At 47.4% G+C, this 19,622-nt stretch overlaps 1 protein-coding gene across 1 annotated transcript in view; it reads right to left on the bottom strand.

Annotated features, from left to right (window-relative positions):
• Nucleotides 1-309: 309 nt before the first annotated feature.
• LOC140901044 (uncharacterized) overlaps nt 310-19,622 on the bottom strand; it is an 88,244-nt gene continuing 68,931 nt past the window's right edge. Inside the window, exons 5-7 of the mRNA XM_073319212.1 lie at nt 9,622-9,754; nt 7,298-7,528; nt 310-2,472 (exon numbers count right to left, since the gene is read on the bottom strand). Of these exons, the coding sequence (XP_073175313.1) occupies nt 863-2,472; nt 7,298-7,528; nt 9,622-9,754 (1,974 nt within the window). The 3' untranslated portion in view covers nt 310-862. The remainder of the gene's footprint in view (nt 2,473-7,297; nt 7,529-9,621; nt 9,755-19,622) is intronic.

Genomic DNA, 19,622 nt, shown 5'->3' with positions numbered 1-19,622 from the left:
AACTAGATGATCATAATGGTCCCTTCTGGCCTTAGAATCTATGAAATGTAGGGAATTTTAAGAAAAATATTCTAGCCTTGACAAGGTAGGATGGAAAGAGCTGTAAAGCCAGTCTATGAGCAAATGCCTTTGGACCTTAGACTAAATATTGCCCCCTGAAAAGAGCAGCTGCATCTTCAGTGATCACAGGAAAAACTTTTGTGGGAACACAGATGGAGAACCCATAATAAATCCCAGCTGGAGGCTAGACAGACACACAACTGTTATAAGACACGGCATCTGAAATGGGACACTAGGATGGAAAATGGGTATGCTGGAGCAGGTTTTATTTCATATGGAGAGACACTGCAATACAACAGGAAATAACAGATATTAAATCTTAAATATTAATAACAGTATTAAAAGAAAATTTAAAAAAATGGGACTAAAATCTAGGTATCCAAGAGGAACTAAAATCCTGGGATGGAGTCTGGCCAGAACAGACAAAAAGAGGGAACAAATGCTAGGGAGCTGCCCATGGGACTGAAATGGCCTGCATTCTGTCTCCCACTGTCTATGTAGACAGCCTGTCTATATGAGGTTGAAAGAATGCATAAGTTAGACCCCCTTAGACTTGCCTTATTACAGGTTCCTTAGCTCTTGTGGCAAGTGGGATCATCTCCTGGATATTGCAACAGGCGAGGCTGGGGTAGGCAGCCGCTGCTGGCAGTATGAAGAAGTCTAACTCCTGGGGAGGGTTTCTAGTCTTTGGCATTGTACACTCAGTAATTTCTCCCCCTATTAAGTGTCTTGCTGGCCCCATGCTGTTTACTGCAGTGTTGGGAGCTTGCTCAGGAAACAGACACGTTGGCCCGGCCCATGTTCAGGGTTTCTGTGCTAGGTGGGTTCTCTGGTGCTCTATGAGGTTGGAGCTCCAGCTGAAGCTCTTCCCACAGTCACTGCATTGGTAGGGGCGCTCCCCCGTGTGGATGCGCTGGTGCTGGGCAAGGTTGGAGCTCTGGGTGAAGCTCTTCCCGCAGTCAGAGCACTTGTAGGGGCGCTCACCTGTGTGGGTGCCCTGGTGCCGGATGAGGTGGGAGCTCTGGCAGAAGCTCTTGTCACAGATGGTGCAGCGATAGGGCCGCTCTCCAGTGTGGGTGCGCTGGTGGCTGACCAGGTGGGAGCTTTTGCAGAAGCTCTTCTCGCAGTCAGGGCACTGGTAGGGGCGCTCGCCCGCGTGGCTCAGCCGGTGGCTCAACAGCTTTGCGCTCTCCCCAAAGGTCTTTCCGCACTGGGGACATCGGTAGGGCTGGTCACCTGCATGGCTGAGCTGGTGCCGGGTGAGGTGGGCACTGACCCCGAACCCCTTTCCACAGTCCCCGCACTTGTAGGGTCTGTCACCCGTGTGAATGCGCTGGTGCTGCACCAGATACGAGCTGCGCCCGAAGCTTCTACCACACTCCCCACACTTGTAGGGCTTCACTGCCACATCAGCTCGTGGCTGGCTGCCGGCAATGCGGGAGAAGCGTGTCTCACAGTCAGCACAGTGATGTGGTCGTGGTCTCTGCTGGATGCTCTGGGTAAAGCTCTTCCCACAGCTGGTACACGTGCAGGCCAACTCTCCAGCGGCATGGGTGCCCTGGTGCCGGATCAGGTGGGAGCTCTTGTTGAAGCTCTTCCCGCACTGTGTGCACTTGTAGGGTCTCAGCCCCTTGTGGATGCGCCGGTGCTGGATGAGCGCAGAGCTGCGGGTGAAGCTCTTCCCACAGTCGGGACACTTGTCTGGCCGCTCGCCTGTGTGCACGCGCTGGTGCTCAATGAGGTTGGAGCTCCAGCTGAAGCTCTTCCCACACTCTCCGCACTTGTAGGGGCGCTCGCCCGTGTGGATGCGCTGGTGTTGCACGAGGTTGGAGTTCTGGCTGAAGCTCTTTCCACAGTCAGGGCACTTGTAGGGGCGCTCGCCTGTGTGGGTGCCCTGGTGGCGCAGGAGGTGGGAGCTCTGGCTGAAGCTCTTGTTGCAGTTGGTGCACTTGTAGGGCTTGACACCCTGGTGCACACGCTGGTGCTCCGTCAGGTGGGAGCTCTGGGTGAAGCTTTTGTCACAGTCGAGGCACTGGTAGGGGCGCTCGCCTGTGTGCACCCGCTGGTGCTGGGCGAGGTTGGAGTTCTGGGTGAAGCTCTTCCCACAGTCAGAGCACTTGTAGGGGCGCTCGCCCGTGTGGGTGCCCTGGTGCCGGATGAGGTGGGAGCTCTGGCTGAAGCTCTTGTTGCAGTCAGTGCAGTTGTAGCGTTTCTCCTTGGATTGGAGCCCTCTCTCCCAGGGCGGGGATCTGCCCAGCGGCTGCTGCTCTCTGTCATTGCCCCCCAGCAACTCTGACCCGCCAGGACTCTCTGAGCCCACTTCCCAGGGGATGTACCCTTTGGGTCTACTCCCTTCCTCAGGACATCCCTGCAGAGGGCTCTCCACCTCCTTCTCACTCATGTTCCCATCTGCTGGAATAAAAGAGAATCCAGGCATCACTCACTCACTTGCCCCCTGGATTGGGAGGAAAGAAGAGCTGCAACACAAGAATTTTTGAGGGCAAAAATTGGAAAGGGGAATGTGCAAAAAAGGTTTGCTGTTGGACCTAACAGAGAGCACTGTCACTTTAAGGGCATGCTTATTACAGGGCCTCTGTCTCTTTAAAGCCAGGCATTCTGGCAATTGTTGGGTCTAGGGCTCAGTCACAGTTGGCTGAAAGCAAGGCCTGCTGGGATTAGACAGATAAAAAGCCAAGCTGCTGTAGTAGTAGAGAAAGGGCTCTTTTCTGGGGTGAGCAGCTATGGGTGTTAGGTCTTTTCTGGCCTGAGCTTGGAGAAGGAACCTGTCTGGAACTATGAGCGTAGGCTGATGAGAAAGCTAAGAATTCCCTGCAGCTCAGCAAAGTGAAAGGGCTGTCATCAGAGTCCAGTGGGAGGGCTAAGGGGAGCCTCTGTAGCTGAGAGGTGAAGGCCACTGTGATCCAAAGGAGGCAGGACTGTCTGCAGACTGTAGTCTAGAAGCATAAGGATAAAGTGTGGCTGGAATTGGGGGAGGGTGTCCTGTGCAAGTATTGGTATCTTTTGGGCCATTAATAAAACCAAGACCTGGGAAGTCAGGCTACTTTGGAACTACAGCTGAGGGGGGGTGTGTGACACAATGTTGCCAACTCCAGTGACCTCTATTGTGTGATATTTGGTGTCAGCCCTACTGGCTGGAATTAAGAGATTGCATGAGAATTTCCGCTTTAATTCTTCAGAGAGGTTTCCTGCATTCCTGGCTGCAAAGAACTGCTTGAAAATGTGAGTGCTTGTGTGCCTCCTGAAGCTCAAAACCAAGAAGGCAGATAAACCTGGTTTTGTTTTCTTAAATCTCATGTTTAAGTCATTCGTGGTATTTTTTTTTGGGGGGGGGGGGGGGGGGGGGAGAAGCTGACAGTTTTTGAATACTTGTAGTTGGGGATAACAACAGTCACTGATGGAGGGTGGGGGGGAAACTGAGGCACAACTGTACCCCTGATGAAGGAGTGAGTTGAACCGCCTACACAAACAGACCAAGCACTGTGTTGCCCAAACATGTCTAGAGGGGAAAGGCAAGGAAAGCCGATGAGCAGCTGAAGTAAAACAGAGAGCATAGATGAAGTGAGGGACAACCGCCAAAAATCCAGCTGGGATTGATAAAACTAGAGCGTCTCCCCTCCAGCTCGCCCCATAAAAGATCTCCTTCTCCCATTACTACAGTGGCTTGGCTTTTATAGCCTTCTCGTCTCAGCAGGCCTTGCTCTCAGCCTGTCGACACATGAGCTATAGGTACTACAAGTCCCAGAACACCTGGGGACAGAGCACCTGTAACATGAGTGCTCTTAAAGGCTGAAGAGCAAAACTTTCTTGCAAATTCCTCTTTCCCCCCTCCCCCCCCCCCGCCACAAACAGTCTGTTTTGCAGTTCCTCTTTCCTCCCAGTCATCAGTGGGTAGATTAAAAAAAATCTACATTTCAACAAAGGCATCAAAGAAAAGTTTATGCTTGATCCTGTTTTAATATTACCTCTCCCTGTGCTGCCATGGAGTGAGCTGGCTGGTTTACAAGGCAGAATGGGGTGAGAGGCTGCTGGGCTGTGCACCCCCAGAATTAGTTTGGGATACCCTGCTGGGCTGTGCATGCTTCTCCCCATGTGGCCCTGGAGTTGGCGGGGTTGTGCTGGGGGAACCCTACTGGGCTGTGCATTTACTGCCCCCCAGCATTCTCCCATACAGCTAGCTGATTGGGTTGCAGGGGAGAGCCCTGCTGGACTGTACATTTCCCCCACCCTTCCCCCATGCTGCCCTGGAGTTGGCTGAGTTGTTGGACCTAGCTAAGCTGTGCATCCCCACATCACCCCGGTGCTGCAGGGCAGTGCACACCCCTGTGCGGCCCTGGGGCTGGCTGGGCTGGGGGCCACTGGAGGGTGTTGCAACCCCCGTGCAAGGTGGGTGTGGGGGGGGTCCCTGTAAGGCGGTGAAACCCCTGTGCTGCCCTCAGGCTAGCTGGGTTGGGGGGTCCACTGCACCCCCATGATGCCCTGAGGCTGACTAGGTTAGGGGTCCCTGTGGAACAGTGCACCCCTCAACTCACCCCATGCAGGCGGTGCAGGGAGCCCCTCAGCCTGGCCCCGCTTCGGGAGAAGTCCCTCGTTAACACAGGGCACTTCTGAGCCTCTCTAGCCGCTGGAGGATTAAGCAGCTCTGCGGTTGTATCGCTCCCATTCCCAGCTGCATGTGGGGCTGGACCAATCCACATGCCCTGTTCCTGCAGGACAGCCTGGGTCGCTTGCCCATCACAGCCAGGGCTAGCAATCCAGCCACTTTATCACAGTAGCAATACTGGGGGGGTTTCCCTTGCTGCCTGGGCCTTTAAGGGTGCGTTTAGGGCTGGTTCTCCAGCGCTTCTCAGCCAATGCCAGGGCCAGACACTCACTTGGGTTAAAGTAAAATCTGCGATTTCTCTGTGATCACTGGACTCCAGGAGCTGGGGCTAGAAGAAGAGCCACAGAAGTCACCAGTGTCAAAATGTGACCCCCTAAACGCTTAGCGAGGCAAGTAAAAGAACCCCAGGATAATTAGTTAAAGAATAACAAGACTTTTAAAATAATCTCTTGATTTTGGAATGTGTGGCTGACTTTTGAAAAAGATGGCTTTAGGTAGTCTTTAGAGTTCAGGGCTGTTGTTGGGTGTGTTCCCCCCTACTCAGAACCATTTAGTTATGGCTTCCCCACTGCAGCATTTCTCATTCCATAAGGGGGTGGAGGGGGAATCCAGCCACAGACTAGAAATGTTTTTAAAAATAAAAGTTGATATTGCTCTCAAGAAATTTGTGTTCTTCCTCTCCTGTCTTACATGACAAATACACTAGTTAAAAATTGTAGGGATTTAGCATTAAGGTGGATTTTATGATTGCATGCAAGTTAACCAGTGACATAACTTTTATAATATGTCACACATGGAGCAGTACCAAATTTGGCAGCTGTTGAGATAGTCTGTGCTTTGGAGAGCTTACAAGTGAAGACCCTAATCCTGCCAAAACTTCCCACACTGTGTAGGCTGAAAATTGAGCATTTGCATAAATCTTGGTAGAATCAGAGCTTAAACAAATAGACAATTCATTAAGGGAAGGGATCTTGCATACCATCAGGGTGATGGTTTGCAAATGTCAAGTTAGAACCATGATGTTTTGTGTCTTGCTTAGAGACCCAAAACTGAGACTGGATCACCCAGCACAATGGGTCCCCAAATAGCTTGGAGTAAAAATAGGGTTGGCTGGGTTATAATCAAGTACTGGGTAGTTTTTGCTCTTGTCATAAATTAAAGGGAAGGGTAACCACCTTTCTGTATACAGTGCTATAAAATCCCTCCTGGCCAGAGGCAAAATCCCTGCACCTGTAAAGGGTTAAGACGCTAAGGTAACCTCGCTGGCAACTGACCCAAAATGACCGATGAGGGGACAAGGATACTTTGAAATCTGGCAGGGGGAAGGCTTTTGTGTGTCTGTCTGTGTGATGCCTCTGCCGCGGACAGATCAAGAAAGGAAGCAGTTCAACTCCTATAAAGTTAGGAAGTAATCTAGCTAGAAAATGCGTTAGATTTTCTTTTGTTTTTTGGCTTGTGAAATTCATTGTGCTGGAAGGAATATGTATTCCTGTTTTTGGGTGGGAAGTGATTTTTGGAGTCTATTGTGTGGTGGCAGGAATTGGTTTTCCAGAGGGAAAGAGAATTGGGGGAACTATATTTGGGGTGGGATGGTTCTTTGAACAGGGAGAGAACAGATTGTGGGATGAGAGGGAAGAGCGTTGTGTAGTGAGGAGGCTAGCTTGTGGGGTACCATTCACAAATCACCTCTTATCCTTTGACTCAGCCCCAGTGTTGTGGTGGGGGAAATAATCATAACTGGTTGCGGCTGGGGGCCCTGAGGAAGGCTGGGTGGCGGAGATGGGCTCATTAGCCCTCTGAGTTTTTCAGTGGGCCTACAAGACCCAGTGGTAGCAGGACTGATAGGTAGAGGGGTCATGAGTGAACTTAAAGATGCTGGGAAGTTGCTTCAGTGGGAAGCTCCAGGACATGATGCAGGCATGTTTATTTTGTTTGGGCTTCTGTTGCAGTGTAGGGAACAAAACAAGAACCATGCTGCAGGTGACACACTGCTGGGGACAGCAGCTGGCTTAGTGGAACTTCCCTGCTAACACTTCCACATAGCACTTGATTTTATCGATAAAGGGTAGCCCCCTGGCTCCCGGCCCAGCCACAGCTCCACCGCCAGCCATGGCTCCACTTGTGGCGCTGTGTCCAACCCCAGCACTGGCCCCACTCCCAGTCTGTTTTTTTTTTTTTGGGGGGGGGGGGGGGAGAGGAGAGGAGAATGTGGACAGGGGTAAGAGGGGAGTGTGAGGTAAAAAGTTTGGGGATCACTCATCTAGGTTGCATTTCCCTAGTTTGTTTATGAGATAGTCATGCGAGATAGTATCAGAAACCTTACTAAAGTCCAGATATACCACATCTACCACTTTCCCCCCATCCACAAGGCTTGTTACCCTGTCAAAGAAAACTCTTAGTTTGGCTTGACAGGATTTGTTCTTGACAAACCCATGCTGACTGTTACTTATTAGCTTATTGTCTTCTAGGTGTTTGCAAATGATTGCTTATTTACTCCATTATCTTCCCAGGTACTGAAGTTAAGCTGACTGGTCTGTAATTCCCCAGGTTGTCCCTATTTCCCTTTTTTATAGATTGGGACTAGATTTGCCCTTTTCTAGTCCTCTGGAATCTCACCCGTCTTCCATGACTTTTTGAAGATAATCATTAGTGGCTCCGATATCTCTGCAGTCAGCTCCTTGAGTATTCTAGGATGTATTTCATCAGGCCCTGGTGACTTGAAGACACCTAACTTGAGTAAGTAATTTTTAACTTGTTCTTTCCATAATTTAGCCTCTGCTCCTACCTCATTTTCACTGGCATTCACTATGTTAGACGTCCAATCACCACCAACCTTCTTGGTGAAAACTGAAACAAAAAGAGTCACTTAGCACTTCTGCCATTTCCACATTTTCAGTTATTGTCTTCCCCCTCATTGAGCCTACCCAGTCCTTGATCTTCCTCTTGCTTTTAAATGTATTTGTAGAATGTTTTTTTATACCCTTTGTTGTTAGCTAGTTGAATCTCATTTTGTGCCTTGGCCTACATACTTGTGTTATTTGTTTATATTCATCCTTTGTAATTGGACCTAGTTTCCACTTTTTGTAACACTCTCTTCTGAGTTTCAGGTCATTGAAGATCTCCTGGTTAAGCCAGGGTGGTCTCTTGCCATACTTCCTATCTTTCCTACACAGTGGGATAGTTTGCTCTTGTGCCCTTAATAAGGTCTCTTTGAAAATCTGCCAACTCTCTTGAACTGTTTTTTCCCCTTAGACTTGTGTCCCATGGGATGTTACCTATCAATTCCCTGAGTTTGCCAAAGTCTGCCTTCTTGAAATCCATTATCTTTATTGTGCTGTTTTCCCTCCTACCATTACTTAGAATCAAGAACTCTGCCATTTCACGATCACTTTCACCCAAGCTGCCTTCCACTTACAGAGAGGAACTGGTTGAGAATGTGTGTCAAAATCAAATCTAGAACAGCCTCTCTCCTGGTAGGTTTCTCCACCTTCTGAAATAAAAATTGTCTGCAATACATTCCAAGAACTTGCTGGATAATCTGTGCCCGGTGCTGTGTTTTCCCCCCCCTCAACAGATGTCTGGGTACTTGAAGTCTCCCAAAACCACCAAGTCCTGTGCTTTGGATGATTTTGTTAGTTGTTTAAAAAAAGCCTCATCCACCTCTTCTTCCTGGTTCGGTGGTCTGTAGTAGACCCCTATCATGACATCACCCTTGTTTTTTTACCCTTTATCCTTACCCAGAGACTTTCAACAGGTCTGTCTTAATGGCTATTAGCCAGGATGGGTAAGGAATGGTGTCCCTAGCCTCTGTTTGTCAGAGGTTGGAGATGGATGGCAGGAGAGAGCTCACTTGATCATTACCTGTTAGGTTCACTCCCTCTGGGGCACCTGGCATTGGCCACTGTCAGCAGACAGGATAATGGGCTGGATGGACCTTTGGTCTGACCCAGTATGGCCATTCTTATGTCTCCTATTTCCATCACAACCTCAGTACAAGTGTATATATTTTAAAGCAACATCTCCTATCTTTTTTCCCTGAGAGAGCTGTGCCCTGGTATACCAATATTCCACCAAGTCTCTATGATGCCAGCTATGTCATAGCTGTGTTTATTAACTACCATTTCAAGTTCCTGCTTATTCCCCATAATTCTCGTATTCATATACATATGTCTAAGATAGTGATTTGATTTGCCCCGTGTTTTCTCTTGTCTCTTCCTTATCCCTGCTCCCTCCCAGCCAGAAATGAGGACAATGCACTATAGCTTTTAATAATACAATATAAAATGAAGGCACAGGAAAGCCCTGTGGTTTATTATAACAGACATGATCTGAATGACCCCATCATCCTGAGGAGTCTAGGACCTTCTTGTCCTGAAGATTGCTATAATTCAGGATCAAGAACAGTATCAGGCTGGAAGGACTTTGAGAATTCATCATGTCCAGCCCCCTGTGCTGAGGCAGGACCAGCTAAACAGACAGCATCCCTGACAGGTGTTTGTCTAACCTGTTCTTAAAAACAGACTATTAGAAGAGAACTCAGAGCTCTTTCCATTCCAATCCATAGCTCTGTCACCACCCTATACTGCAGGACTCTGATCTGTAAACGGATCAAGGAGGCACCAGTAGGGAACAGCAGGATTTACTGGCCAGGTTTCCATGGTCTTTCAACTGGAAACAAACAGAGCAGTGCTTCACAGAGATTCTTCTGGTCTCCTAGAGAGAGCTCCGCTAAGTGGGGCATCCCAGACACCAGTTCCCCGGGAAATCCACTGAGTGGCAGATCCCCACCCCCAAGCTCTGCTACAACATCAGGAAGACTGGTGACTTAGGGCCTCACTTAGATATAAGGGCTTTGTATTAGTCTGATGTTTTTCTGTTTGGTTCTAGATCCAGGCTCTGCACTGTCCTCCTTACCTGACGGATGTGTTCTGGGCACTCACCAGGAAAGGAGGTGCACTCCTGTCTTGCGATGGAGGCGTTGAAAGCTTTCTTGATCTCTGCAGGTAGGTGGCATGGGTTGACAAGAGCGTTGAGTCTTTTGTGTTTGGGCGCCCTGCACCTCTGACTTGTGCTCTACCCTTTGATGGGTACAATAGCCTCAGACACAGCGGGACTGATGCACTCTTCCCTGCTGGCTGTGGAATAGGGACAAATCCACATTCGTTCCAATTTCCTTTTCTGCATGCGAGGAACAGTGCTGTGCTTCCAGGGACAGGGCTCCAAGTGCTGCGAGTCTCCTGGCCAAGGAGAGACCCAGTAAGTAACAGTTCCCAGAAGAATAGTTTGCTCAGTAACCCCAGGGATTAGCCCCATGCATGTATGGAGGGGGCAGGGGAGGTAGATTAAGCACTTCCTCAGGGTGGCTTCATTAGTCTCCTAGTGGAAAGAAAATTTACCTTCTGCCTGTAGACTCCAAGGTGCTGAACAGAGCTTCTCCCAGGCCCTTTGATGGTAGCACCACTGTAGGGACAGATGTTCCCTCCACGGCCCCTCACAATCTTCTCTAACTATTTATTTAGGAAGGTTTAACAGGTTTACAAATCTCTGCCATGTAAACGTTGGAGACAAAATAGTCATTACAACAGTGAGCTCTTCTTTAGAGCAACCTAGTCATACAATAAATCAGCTCTATTTCACAGGGTGCTACCACTTTACAATGCCCACAACACGCGGGTTCTGTGATTTTATCACAGAGAGTAAAATCTGATTGCACATATCGAACAAGCCAGGCCTATCAAATAGTAATATTCAAAAAAATTGGACAGGTGCACTGATATTTTGCAGGAGAATGTACTTTGAGTATTGAATAAAGGTAACCAAATATCTAAGTAACTATTTGTCCTTTGTTTTGCCGAGTATGTAATTGGTGCATTAATTTTTCCATAACAACCTGCCACATTTTTTGAACCATTCCTCTAGAGCTGGACTATTTTTTTTTCCTGCTAGGGGGCTAGCAGTAGCTTAGCAGCTACTAGCAGATGAGATTAATTCTTCATTCTGTTTATGTGACCATTTTTTGCTAGAAGGATTATCGGAGGATCCTTTAGAATAGATATCCAACAGTTTGTGAAGTTTGGTTATGAATTGTATCCCAATGCTCTAACAGCTGGGCACATCCACTGTATATATATACACAATCTCCTCTTTCATCGCGGTTTTTCCAACATTTATCCCCATTTAGTATCTCACCGTTGTGAGGCACCATTGAAGCAGTATCTTAAGACATTTTTTGTATCATGTTACAGTTGCTGCTCCTCTCTTCCAAATCAAACCCCGTTTCTCTGGGGTAATTTGTCAGTCCAAATCCTTTTCCTAGCATGTCAGATATGGACTTTTTTTTTTTTTTTGTTAAGAAAGTGGTCTGCAAAGATTGATTTGTTTTAATTCTTTTATTTCCTAACTACCAGATGCCATTGCTTCTATGAAAGTTTTCTTTTAAAACAAAAAGCTCTCTTTTCTAGAATGGTGAGAAACATAATGTTTAACCTAAAGGTACTGGTACCATGGGAGAGTGGGTCAGTTAAAATTGTGATCTCTGAATAAATTAGAAATGTTCCTCACTGAGTGCACCTCACACTCTAACGTTCTTATCGTCTCCTCACCCCTTTGTACATATGGGGAACTGAGGCACAGAGAGAAGTGACTTGTCTGAGGTCACACAGGAAACTCATAGCAGAGGCGGGAATTGAACCCAGGTCTCCCAAGTCCTTAGCTCATGCCTCAATCATTGGCCCATCTTGCCTCCTACCAGGGCCTTAGCTGGAGACACTTGGGCTTGCTACGCCAGCTCCTGGAACTTGTCCTAGTTGAGAGACAGTGCTGTTGGCTGACTCTTCTAGATGCCAGAAGAGCAGAAATAGGCTTCTCTGGCTATTCCTCAGTCCTTCGTCTCCTTCCAAATGCCAGGCAGCTCAACTTTGCCTTTCTGGATTGTCCTAGTGAGCTGGTTCTTGCAATAATGGAACCTCTCTGTGAAGAAGGAAGACAGGAGGGCCTGATGCAAGGTTGATCAAGCCAGAGAAATCCTGTCTCCTTGGTCAATAAAGAGCTTACCCAGACTTACCCTTGCTCTCCCCTCCCTGATCTTCTGGAGGATCTGGGACAGCATAAACACTGGATGGAAGGGATACCAATAACTCTGGCTGTACCTGAGACAGAACAGGAGCAGTGGATGCTGTGAGATCTCACCTCCTGGAGATGAATATCTCATGGACGCAAATGGATACATTTAGCCAAAGCACTGGGCAAAGGAGCTCGAGCCCACTGACTGATTGCTCAAGCCAATCTGCTTTGGTACTCAGCTTCCCTTTTAGGGTGCAGAGAAGTACAGATGATCTCTGCCTGAACAGGGGGGAGAGGATACTTGGTTCCTCCTTGCTCACTGATCTGTGGCATGGCCAATGTGTTCTGCAGTAACAATGTAAGGACTCAGATGCCATTCTTAATGCAAGCTGTACTTTGTTCTAATGTCTTTTGTAGTTTAAGAATATTTAATAGCATTAGAAGGTCGTAGACAGAGCACTTACCTAGGAGTCAGGATACCTCAGATCTATTCCTGATCTACCATTGACCTAGAATATCTTTGGGGAAGTCACAATCTCTCTCACCTTCCCTCTGTCTTGTCCCTTTAACTCTGATCTTAAATGGGGACCTTAAGTGATACTCTAACACAAGTAGTAAAACAATGACACTGCTAGCAAGCTCACCTTACTGTATATTTTGACAAAATAACTAGTTGATTGAAAAGTGGGAAAAATCATGATTTTTTTTGGTTTTTACAAAAATAAGTTTTCCAGCTAGAGTTGACTGTCACAGTTAAATGGGCTATGCGATGCTGACCGAAATAGACTGGTGTGTGACCTAAGAGGATTTTATTCAGACATGGGGGAACAGATTTGAGCTGTGAAAACCTTCAATTTTATAATCATTTTTCTAACTGATTACATTAAATGACATTTGTTCATGATAATGTATTAAGATTTTACTATACTTGCCTCTGTTTGTCCCAGAGTTCCAGTTGCCATAACCTAGAAAAAGACCAAAAGGTGGTCAAAACCCAAGATTATATGGTAATGCCAGCTGTTCTAGCTAGAGCATAAGGAGAATCTATGCTATTTAAGATCTGACCATCAAATGCACCCAAATAAGCCAGACTGTATCACAGTGGATACTCCTAAAAAGAGATCAGAAAAACGTATATTACTCCGAAAGAATTCTGCACCTCTGAGCGTATAGAATTCATGTCCCCCACAGATAAGGTTGGGGAAGCAAAGGGAAGTCTCAAGAGTGGTCATGTGTGTCTCCCCAGCAGCACAGCACCAAGAGCAGCCAGAAGAGAGGCAAATCGGGGGGAGGGGGGTCCCCTCCCATGAGCATAGTTTAGGGAGGAGAGGGGGTATTGCTCCCTCAACAGAACCGATGGGGGCTGTGTGGGGTCACATGCCACTGCCTATTTCTGAGAGTGCAGAGCTGCCTGGATGATGGAGAGTGCCCCTCCCACTAGCTGACTCTGCCTCCTTGGTCCTGGTGCCAGTCATACCCCTCTTCTATCATAGAATATCAGGGTTGGAAGGGACCTCAGGAGGTCATCTAGTTCAACCCCCTGCTCAAAGCAGGACCAATCCCAAACTAAATCATCCCAGCCAGGGCTTTGTCAAGCCGGACCTTAAAAACCTCTAAGGAAGGAGATTCCACCTTAATGAAAAAGTTTTTCCTAATATCCAACCTAAACCTCCCGCACTGCAACTTGAGACCATTACTCCTCGTTCTGTCATCTGCTACCACTGAAAACAGTCTAGATCCCTCCTCTTTGGAACCCCCTTTCAGGTACTTGAAAGCACCTATCAAATCCCGCCCTCATTCTTCTCTTCTGCAGACTAAACAATCCCAGTTCCCTCAGCCTCTCCTCGTAAGTCATGTGCTCCAGCCCCCTAATAGTTTTTGTTGCCCTCCGCTGGACTCTTTCCACATCCTTCTTGTAGCGTGAGGCCCAAAATTGGACACAGTACTCCAGATGAGGCCTCACCAATGTTGAATAGAGGGGGAATGATCACGTCCCTCAATCTGCTGGCAATGCCCCTACTTATACAGCCGAAAATGCCGTTAGCCTTCTTGGCAACAAGGGCACACTGCTGGATATGAGTCAACTTCTCATCCACTTTAACCCCAGGTCCTTTTCTGCAGAACTGCTGCCTAGCTATTCAGTCCCTAGTCTGTAGCAGTGCATGGGATTCTTCCGTCCTAAGTGCCGGACTTTGCATTTGTCCTTGTTGAACCTCATCAGATTTCTTTTGGCCCAATCCTCTAATTTGTCTAGGTCCCTCTGTATCCTATCCCTACCCTCCATATCTACCACTCCTCCCAGTTTAGTGTCAGTTCTATGCGTGCTGGGAGCCATCCTGTTTTCCATACAATGGTGAGTGCCACTGGTGAGTCATTGCAAGGGTGGCTGAGGGGGGAAAAGAGGTAGTGGGGAAGAAAGGGGGACGGGATGTAGGAGTGAGGGGAGGGAGATAGGAGCGGTGGAGAAAGGGATAGGATGGGGAAGAGAAGCGGATGGGGGGGATCCTGGTGCTGGCAGCAGCTGAGGCTCCCCTATTAAGCAGGCCCATTGAACCCCCACTCTGACAAACCCCTGCACCTGGACCACCCTGACGAGCCCTCCGCACCTGGACCCCCACTGAGTCCTAATCGGCTGCACCCAGACCCCCAAACCCAGCAAGTCCCACTCCCAGACCCCCTCGCTGAATCTCATCTCTCTCCACCTGGACCCCCCTGCAGAGTCCCATTGTCCCTGCATCTGGAACCTCCCTTGTGCATCCAGATCCTCCACTGAGCTTCCCCCAGCCAGGGTGCCCCACACAAAACCCTCTTATCCCACATCTAGATCCACCTACACTAAGCCCTCCACAGTTGGACCCTGTTGGGCTGAGCCTGCCTGCCCAAAACTGGTGCAGAGCCCAAGGGTGTTTCTGCAGCAGGCCCAGCCCTTGTGCTCTGCTAGGGTCAGGTGCAGCCTCACTGCAGAGTCCCTGTTCAATGGGTGGGGGGCCTACAGGGTGATCTCTCACCTCTGTGCAGCCAGTGGTCTGTGCTCACCACTGCTATGCTGGAGCCTCCACATTTATTAACAAATAAAATTTGCAAAATTTTAAAAATATTGTGTGCAGCATTTTTATTTTCTTGGCGCAGAATTCCCTCAGGAGTACGATAACAACAACAAGTAGGAAACGTTCTAGAGCAGTGGTTTTCAAATTTTTTTTGCTGGCGACCCAGTTGAAGAAAATTGATGCCTGTGACCCAACGGAGCTGGAGGATGAGGGGTTTGGGAGGGGTTCAGGGCTGGGGCAGGAGTGCAGGCTGTGGGATGGGGCCAGGAACAAAGGGTTTGGGATGCAGGAGCGGGCTCTGGGTGTGTGGGAGGGCCTCAGGACTGGGGAAGGGGGTTGGGGTGCGGGAGGGGGTCAGGGCTCTGGGATGGGGGGTTTGGGTGGGGGCACGGGGTTGGAGCATGGGCTTACCTTGGGCAGCTCCCAGTCAGTGGCATGGTGGGAGGGAGGGGGTTAAGGCAGGCTGGTCCCTACCTGTCCTTGCACTGCGGACCATGCTGCACCCTGAAAGTGTTCAGCAGCAGGTCCAGCTCCTAGGTGGAGTCGTGCAAGCAGCTCCATGTGGCTCTCACAGTAGGCATCACCCCCCAAGCTCCCACCTGGTGGTTCCCGGCCAATGGGAGTGTGGAGCTGGTGCTCGGGGCAGGGGCTGGACCTGCTGCTGGCCACTTCCGGTGGTCAGAACAGGTAGGGACTAGCCTGCCTTAGTCGGGCAGCACCGCCAACAGGACTTTTAATGGCCCAGTCAGTGGTGCTGACCAGAGCCACCGTGACCCATTATTGGGTCGCGACCCGCAGTCTGAAAACCACTGCTCTCGAGAGTAGTGTCCTTACTCATGAGTTTCTGTATAATGTTATTTTAATTCAAGCTTAAGTTTCTAGCACTTGTGTCTGAAAAGATACCCTTCCAACGGGAACTGGCGAGTTTTGTTTTTCAATATCTATAGAAAGATGCAGCTTGGAACAAAGGCTGTTATTTGCCCAAGGCCTAGATCACAGCAACATCTTGGACTGGAAGGGAAGGAATCACTCACTAGCAACTTGCTTTGCATCTGGTAATACAGTCTTAGGGATGGGATATGCTTTCCATTGCCTGTGCCCTCACTAGGGGCTTGTCTCCAGTACAAAATTTGTCATTTACTGATAGGTGCCATCATACCAGTGAAGAACATGGATTAGCTGCAATGGTAACCATGGCCAAAACAGTCAGCACCACTGGATTTTAACCAAAGTTTCTGAACCCCCACTGCCAAATCCCTAGTACACAAGAATCTCCCTGCTAGGTTAGGTTCGGCGTGAATCCCCTTATGTGGGCTCCCAAATTCCTATCCAGACCCAGAGTAGGACTACACTGGATCTGCTACACAGAGTGTCTGTTGCAGAGAAGGGAGCAGGACTGATCACCAAAAAAGTTGTGAGCCAGTAGCTTTTTAAAACTGGCATTATCGTCTCCTCTTAGAACCTAGAATACACAAGTTTCCTGACTAGTTTTAGCATTTTCCTACATCAGCAATAGTGCTGCATTTCTAGCCCTGCAAGAGGCTGACTGACATGCTTCTGTTTGATGCTTGATACAGAAAGGTGACTCCTCAAGATTACACACACCTCAACAGGTGCCACATACAAAGCAAGCTCACCTCTTGAAGTTACCATCAAGTCACTGAGAATTTTAGTTAGAAACTGGAAGACTTCACACTAGATGATACCAATTTTAAACAGACAACTCCATTCAAGAATGGAGTTACATAGAGATGTGTAGTCTTAGTTCTTCTAAAGATAAGGAACAGAGATATAATGCCTACTTCCAGTACAAAGATAGGAGGGTTTTGCTTTACCTTTGCTTCTTGTACATGTCTGGGTATGTTTTAAGCCACTTTATATCAGAGATACAGAAGTTAATACAGAACGTATTAAGCTGTACGTCATGCCTCCTGTATATGCAAAACATTTACGTAGAATCCTTTACCAAAGAATCATTTAACCACAGATATATGAACAGGTAATGGAATCTTATTAACTTTTCTGCTAATCAAATCACCTGTACAGAGAAACTGAATGACTATAGACATAATATACTGCAGGAAAGGGAACAGAAGGGCAACCAACAACTCAAATTACAACAGGGCTAAACTCTAGCCTAGACATACCTTAAGTATCAACCAAAGTTATATTTCTGGAAGATTTGAGTAGAACCTGGATGTAGGGCCAGGTCCATCATCCACCCTAACACCACACTCCACTCATTTCACAAGGCCAGAAACATCAAAAAGTAACTGTATTAGATGAAGACTGGTGAATTAAGTGCAGAAACCCCAGTCTGGTCTCATTACACCTCTGACCACAATTACTTGTGTGCAAAAGTGTGTATCAGCATACTCTTCCTGCTCCGTCTGTGTTCGTAGCTGGCAATTTCTGGCACCCAATTCCCAAAGTCAACCACAGTTCCCAAAGTCAACCAATTTCTTCTGTTATGCCACATTCATCTAGCTTCAAAGTCTGCACACATTCTTCCAGGGCTGAGCTATTTAGTTGTTTTTTTTTGGTTTAATTTTAATTTTAATATGGGCATCTATTTTGCAATGGATACTCATCACATTAATGTGTTTTCTAGGTGAACAATGATAAAAAACGTATGTATATTGAGCCATTACTATGTTCTACCCCTACCCCCACCTCCTCCTCAAGAAATAATCCTATAATCCATACAAGCATTAACACAGACCTCAGATTAAGGCTTTTAATTCCACAAAAATGAAAACCGAGAAAGCCTCAAGTAATATATATTCTTAATATTTGCAACAGCCTACAAGGTTGCAGTCAAGGAGTACATCCTGAAAACCTTCATCTCCCAATATAAAATGCATTCTTGTTTTGAGGAGGGCTACATGCTTCACATCACTTTTACCCTATTTCTACAAAAATAAGACTTTCCCTACAAACTGTATAATAGACAAGCAAAACTTCTATAGTTCCTTCCAATATACACCACATCAAAGCTCTTTACCATACTACTTAATAGGGATTCTTAACTTTTATCCATTGATGACCCCCCAAACCAACCACTTCTCCTTCTGTAATGCCACATCCCAGAACCTTTTGTGCTGTTTCAGCAATGAAAAGAGCTAGCAGTTTGCTTTTGCAAGTTCTTTCACCTATGGTAGAGAGGGGAGGGCACCCAGAGCCACAGGGGCAGGGGAACACACTCAGAACCCCCAGTTTGAGGGTGGGTTGCAGAGACTAAAATAGAGGGGGATCTGAGGGTGGCATTCAGGGAACTTGTGGGGGGAGAAAGAGGGATACAATCAGCTGCAGGTGCATGTTATGAACTGGACATACAGAAGCAACAAATTCTATGACCCTCTAGTTATGTTATGGATGACTGAAATCAGTTATTACAGTCAATGCATGTGAACTCAATCATTTAATATTTAAAAATACATCAAGCAAAAATTGTTCACAACATTTTCTATAAGAAAGTACAACTTTCCCCTACAAGATAGATTCAGTTCAGAAGGTTCTTCACAACCATAACAAATGTAAACAGTTTTTACATTAAGCCTTAGAGTCTGTAGAAAATGATAGCAGTTCCATGACCCTATGGTTGAGAATCCTTGCCATACCTGCACAGCATTGAACAGGCTGCCACCTTGGGGAAGAAAGGGAGCAATACAGTGGCCAGCTATCACAGTGCACAGTTGAGGTATGGGTCTTGATAAGTGAGATTTTCTCCACTGATCAAGGTGAACCCCTTATATTTAGACACCAAAGTGTCAAGCAAAGCAGGAGTTACAAACCCAATTATACTATTAATTTGTCCAAATTGCACACATTGTATTTGTGGCACCTTAGAGACTAACCAATTTATTAGAGCATAAGCTTTCGTGAGCTACAGCTCACTTCATCAGATGCATATCGTGGAAACTGCAGCAGACTTTATATATACACAGAGAATATGAACCAATACCTCCTCCCACCCCACTGTCCTGCTGGTAATAGCTTATCTAAAGTGATCATCAGGTGGGCCATTTCCAGCACAAATCCAGGTTTTCTCACCCTCCACCCCCCCACACAAATTCACTCTCCTGCTGGTGATAGCCCATCCAAAGTGACAACTCTTTACACAATGTGCATGACAATCAAGTTGGGCTATTTCCTGCACAAATCCAGGTTTTCTCACATCCCCCCCACCCCCATACACACACAAACTCACTCTCCTGCTGCTAATAGCTCATCCAAACTGACCACTCTTCAAGTTTAAATCCAAGTTAAACCAGAACATCTGGGGGGGGGGGGGGGTAGGAAAAAACAAGAGGAAACAGGCTACCTTGCATAATGACTTAGCCACTCCAAGTCTCTATTTAAGCCTAAATTAATAGTATCCAATTTGCAAATGAATGGTTGATTTAGAACCACCATATGGTTGATTTAGAACAACGCTTCCTCAGCTCTCATCCCCTAAAGCCCCTACTCTACTTGCGCTATATTGATGACATCATCATCTGGACCCATGGAAAAGAAGCCCTTGAGGAATTCCACCATGATTTCAACAATTTCCATCCCACCACCAACCTCAACCTGGTCCAGTCCACACAAGAGATCCACTTCCTGGACACTACAGTGCTAATAAACAATGGTCACATAAACACCACCCTATACCGGAAACCTACTGACCGCTATTCCTACCTGCATGCCTCCAGCTTTCACCCTGACCACACCACACGATCCATCGTCTACAGCCAAGCTCTGCGATACAACCGCATTTGCTCCAACCCCTCAGACAGAGACAAACACCTACAAGATCTCTGTCAAGCTTTCTTACAACTACAATACCC

Source organism: Lepidochelys kempii, chromosome 20 (genome assembly GCF_965140265.1).
Source record: "Lepidochelys kempii isolate rLepKem1 chromosome 20, rLepKem1.hap2, whole genome shotgun sequence".
Classification (NCBI taxonomy): Eukaryota; Metazoa; Chordata; order Testudines; family Cheloniidae; genus Lepidochelys; species Lepidochelys kempii.
The sequence above is the reverse complement of the archived record's forward strand: the minus strand, read 5'-3'. Positions and strand labels throughout refer to the sequence as shown.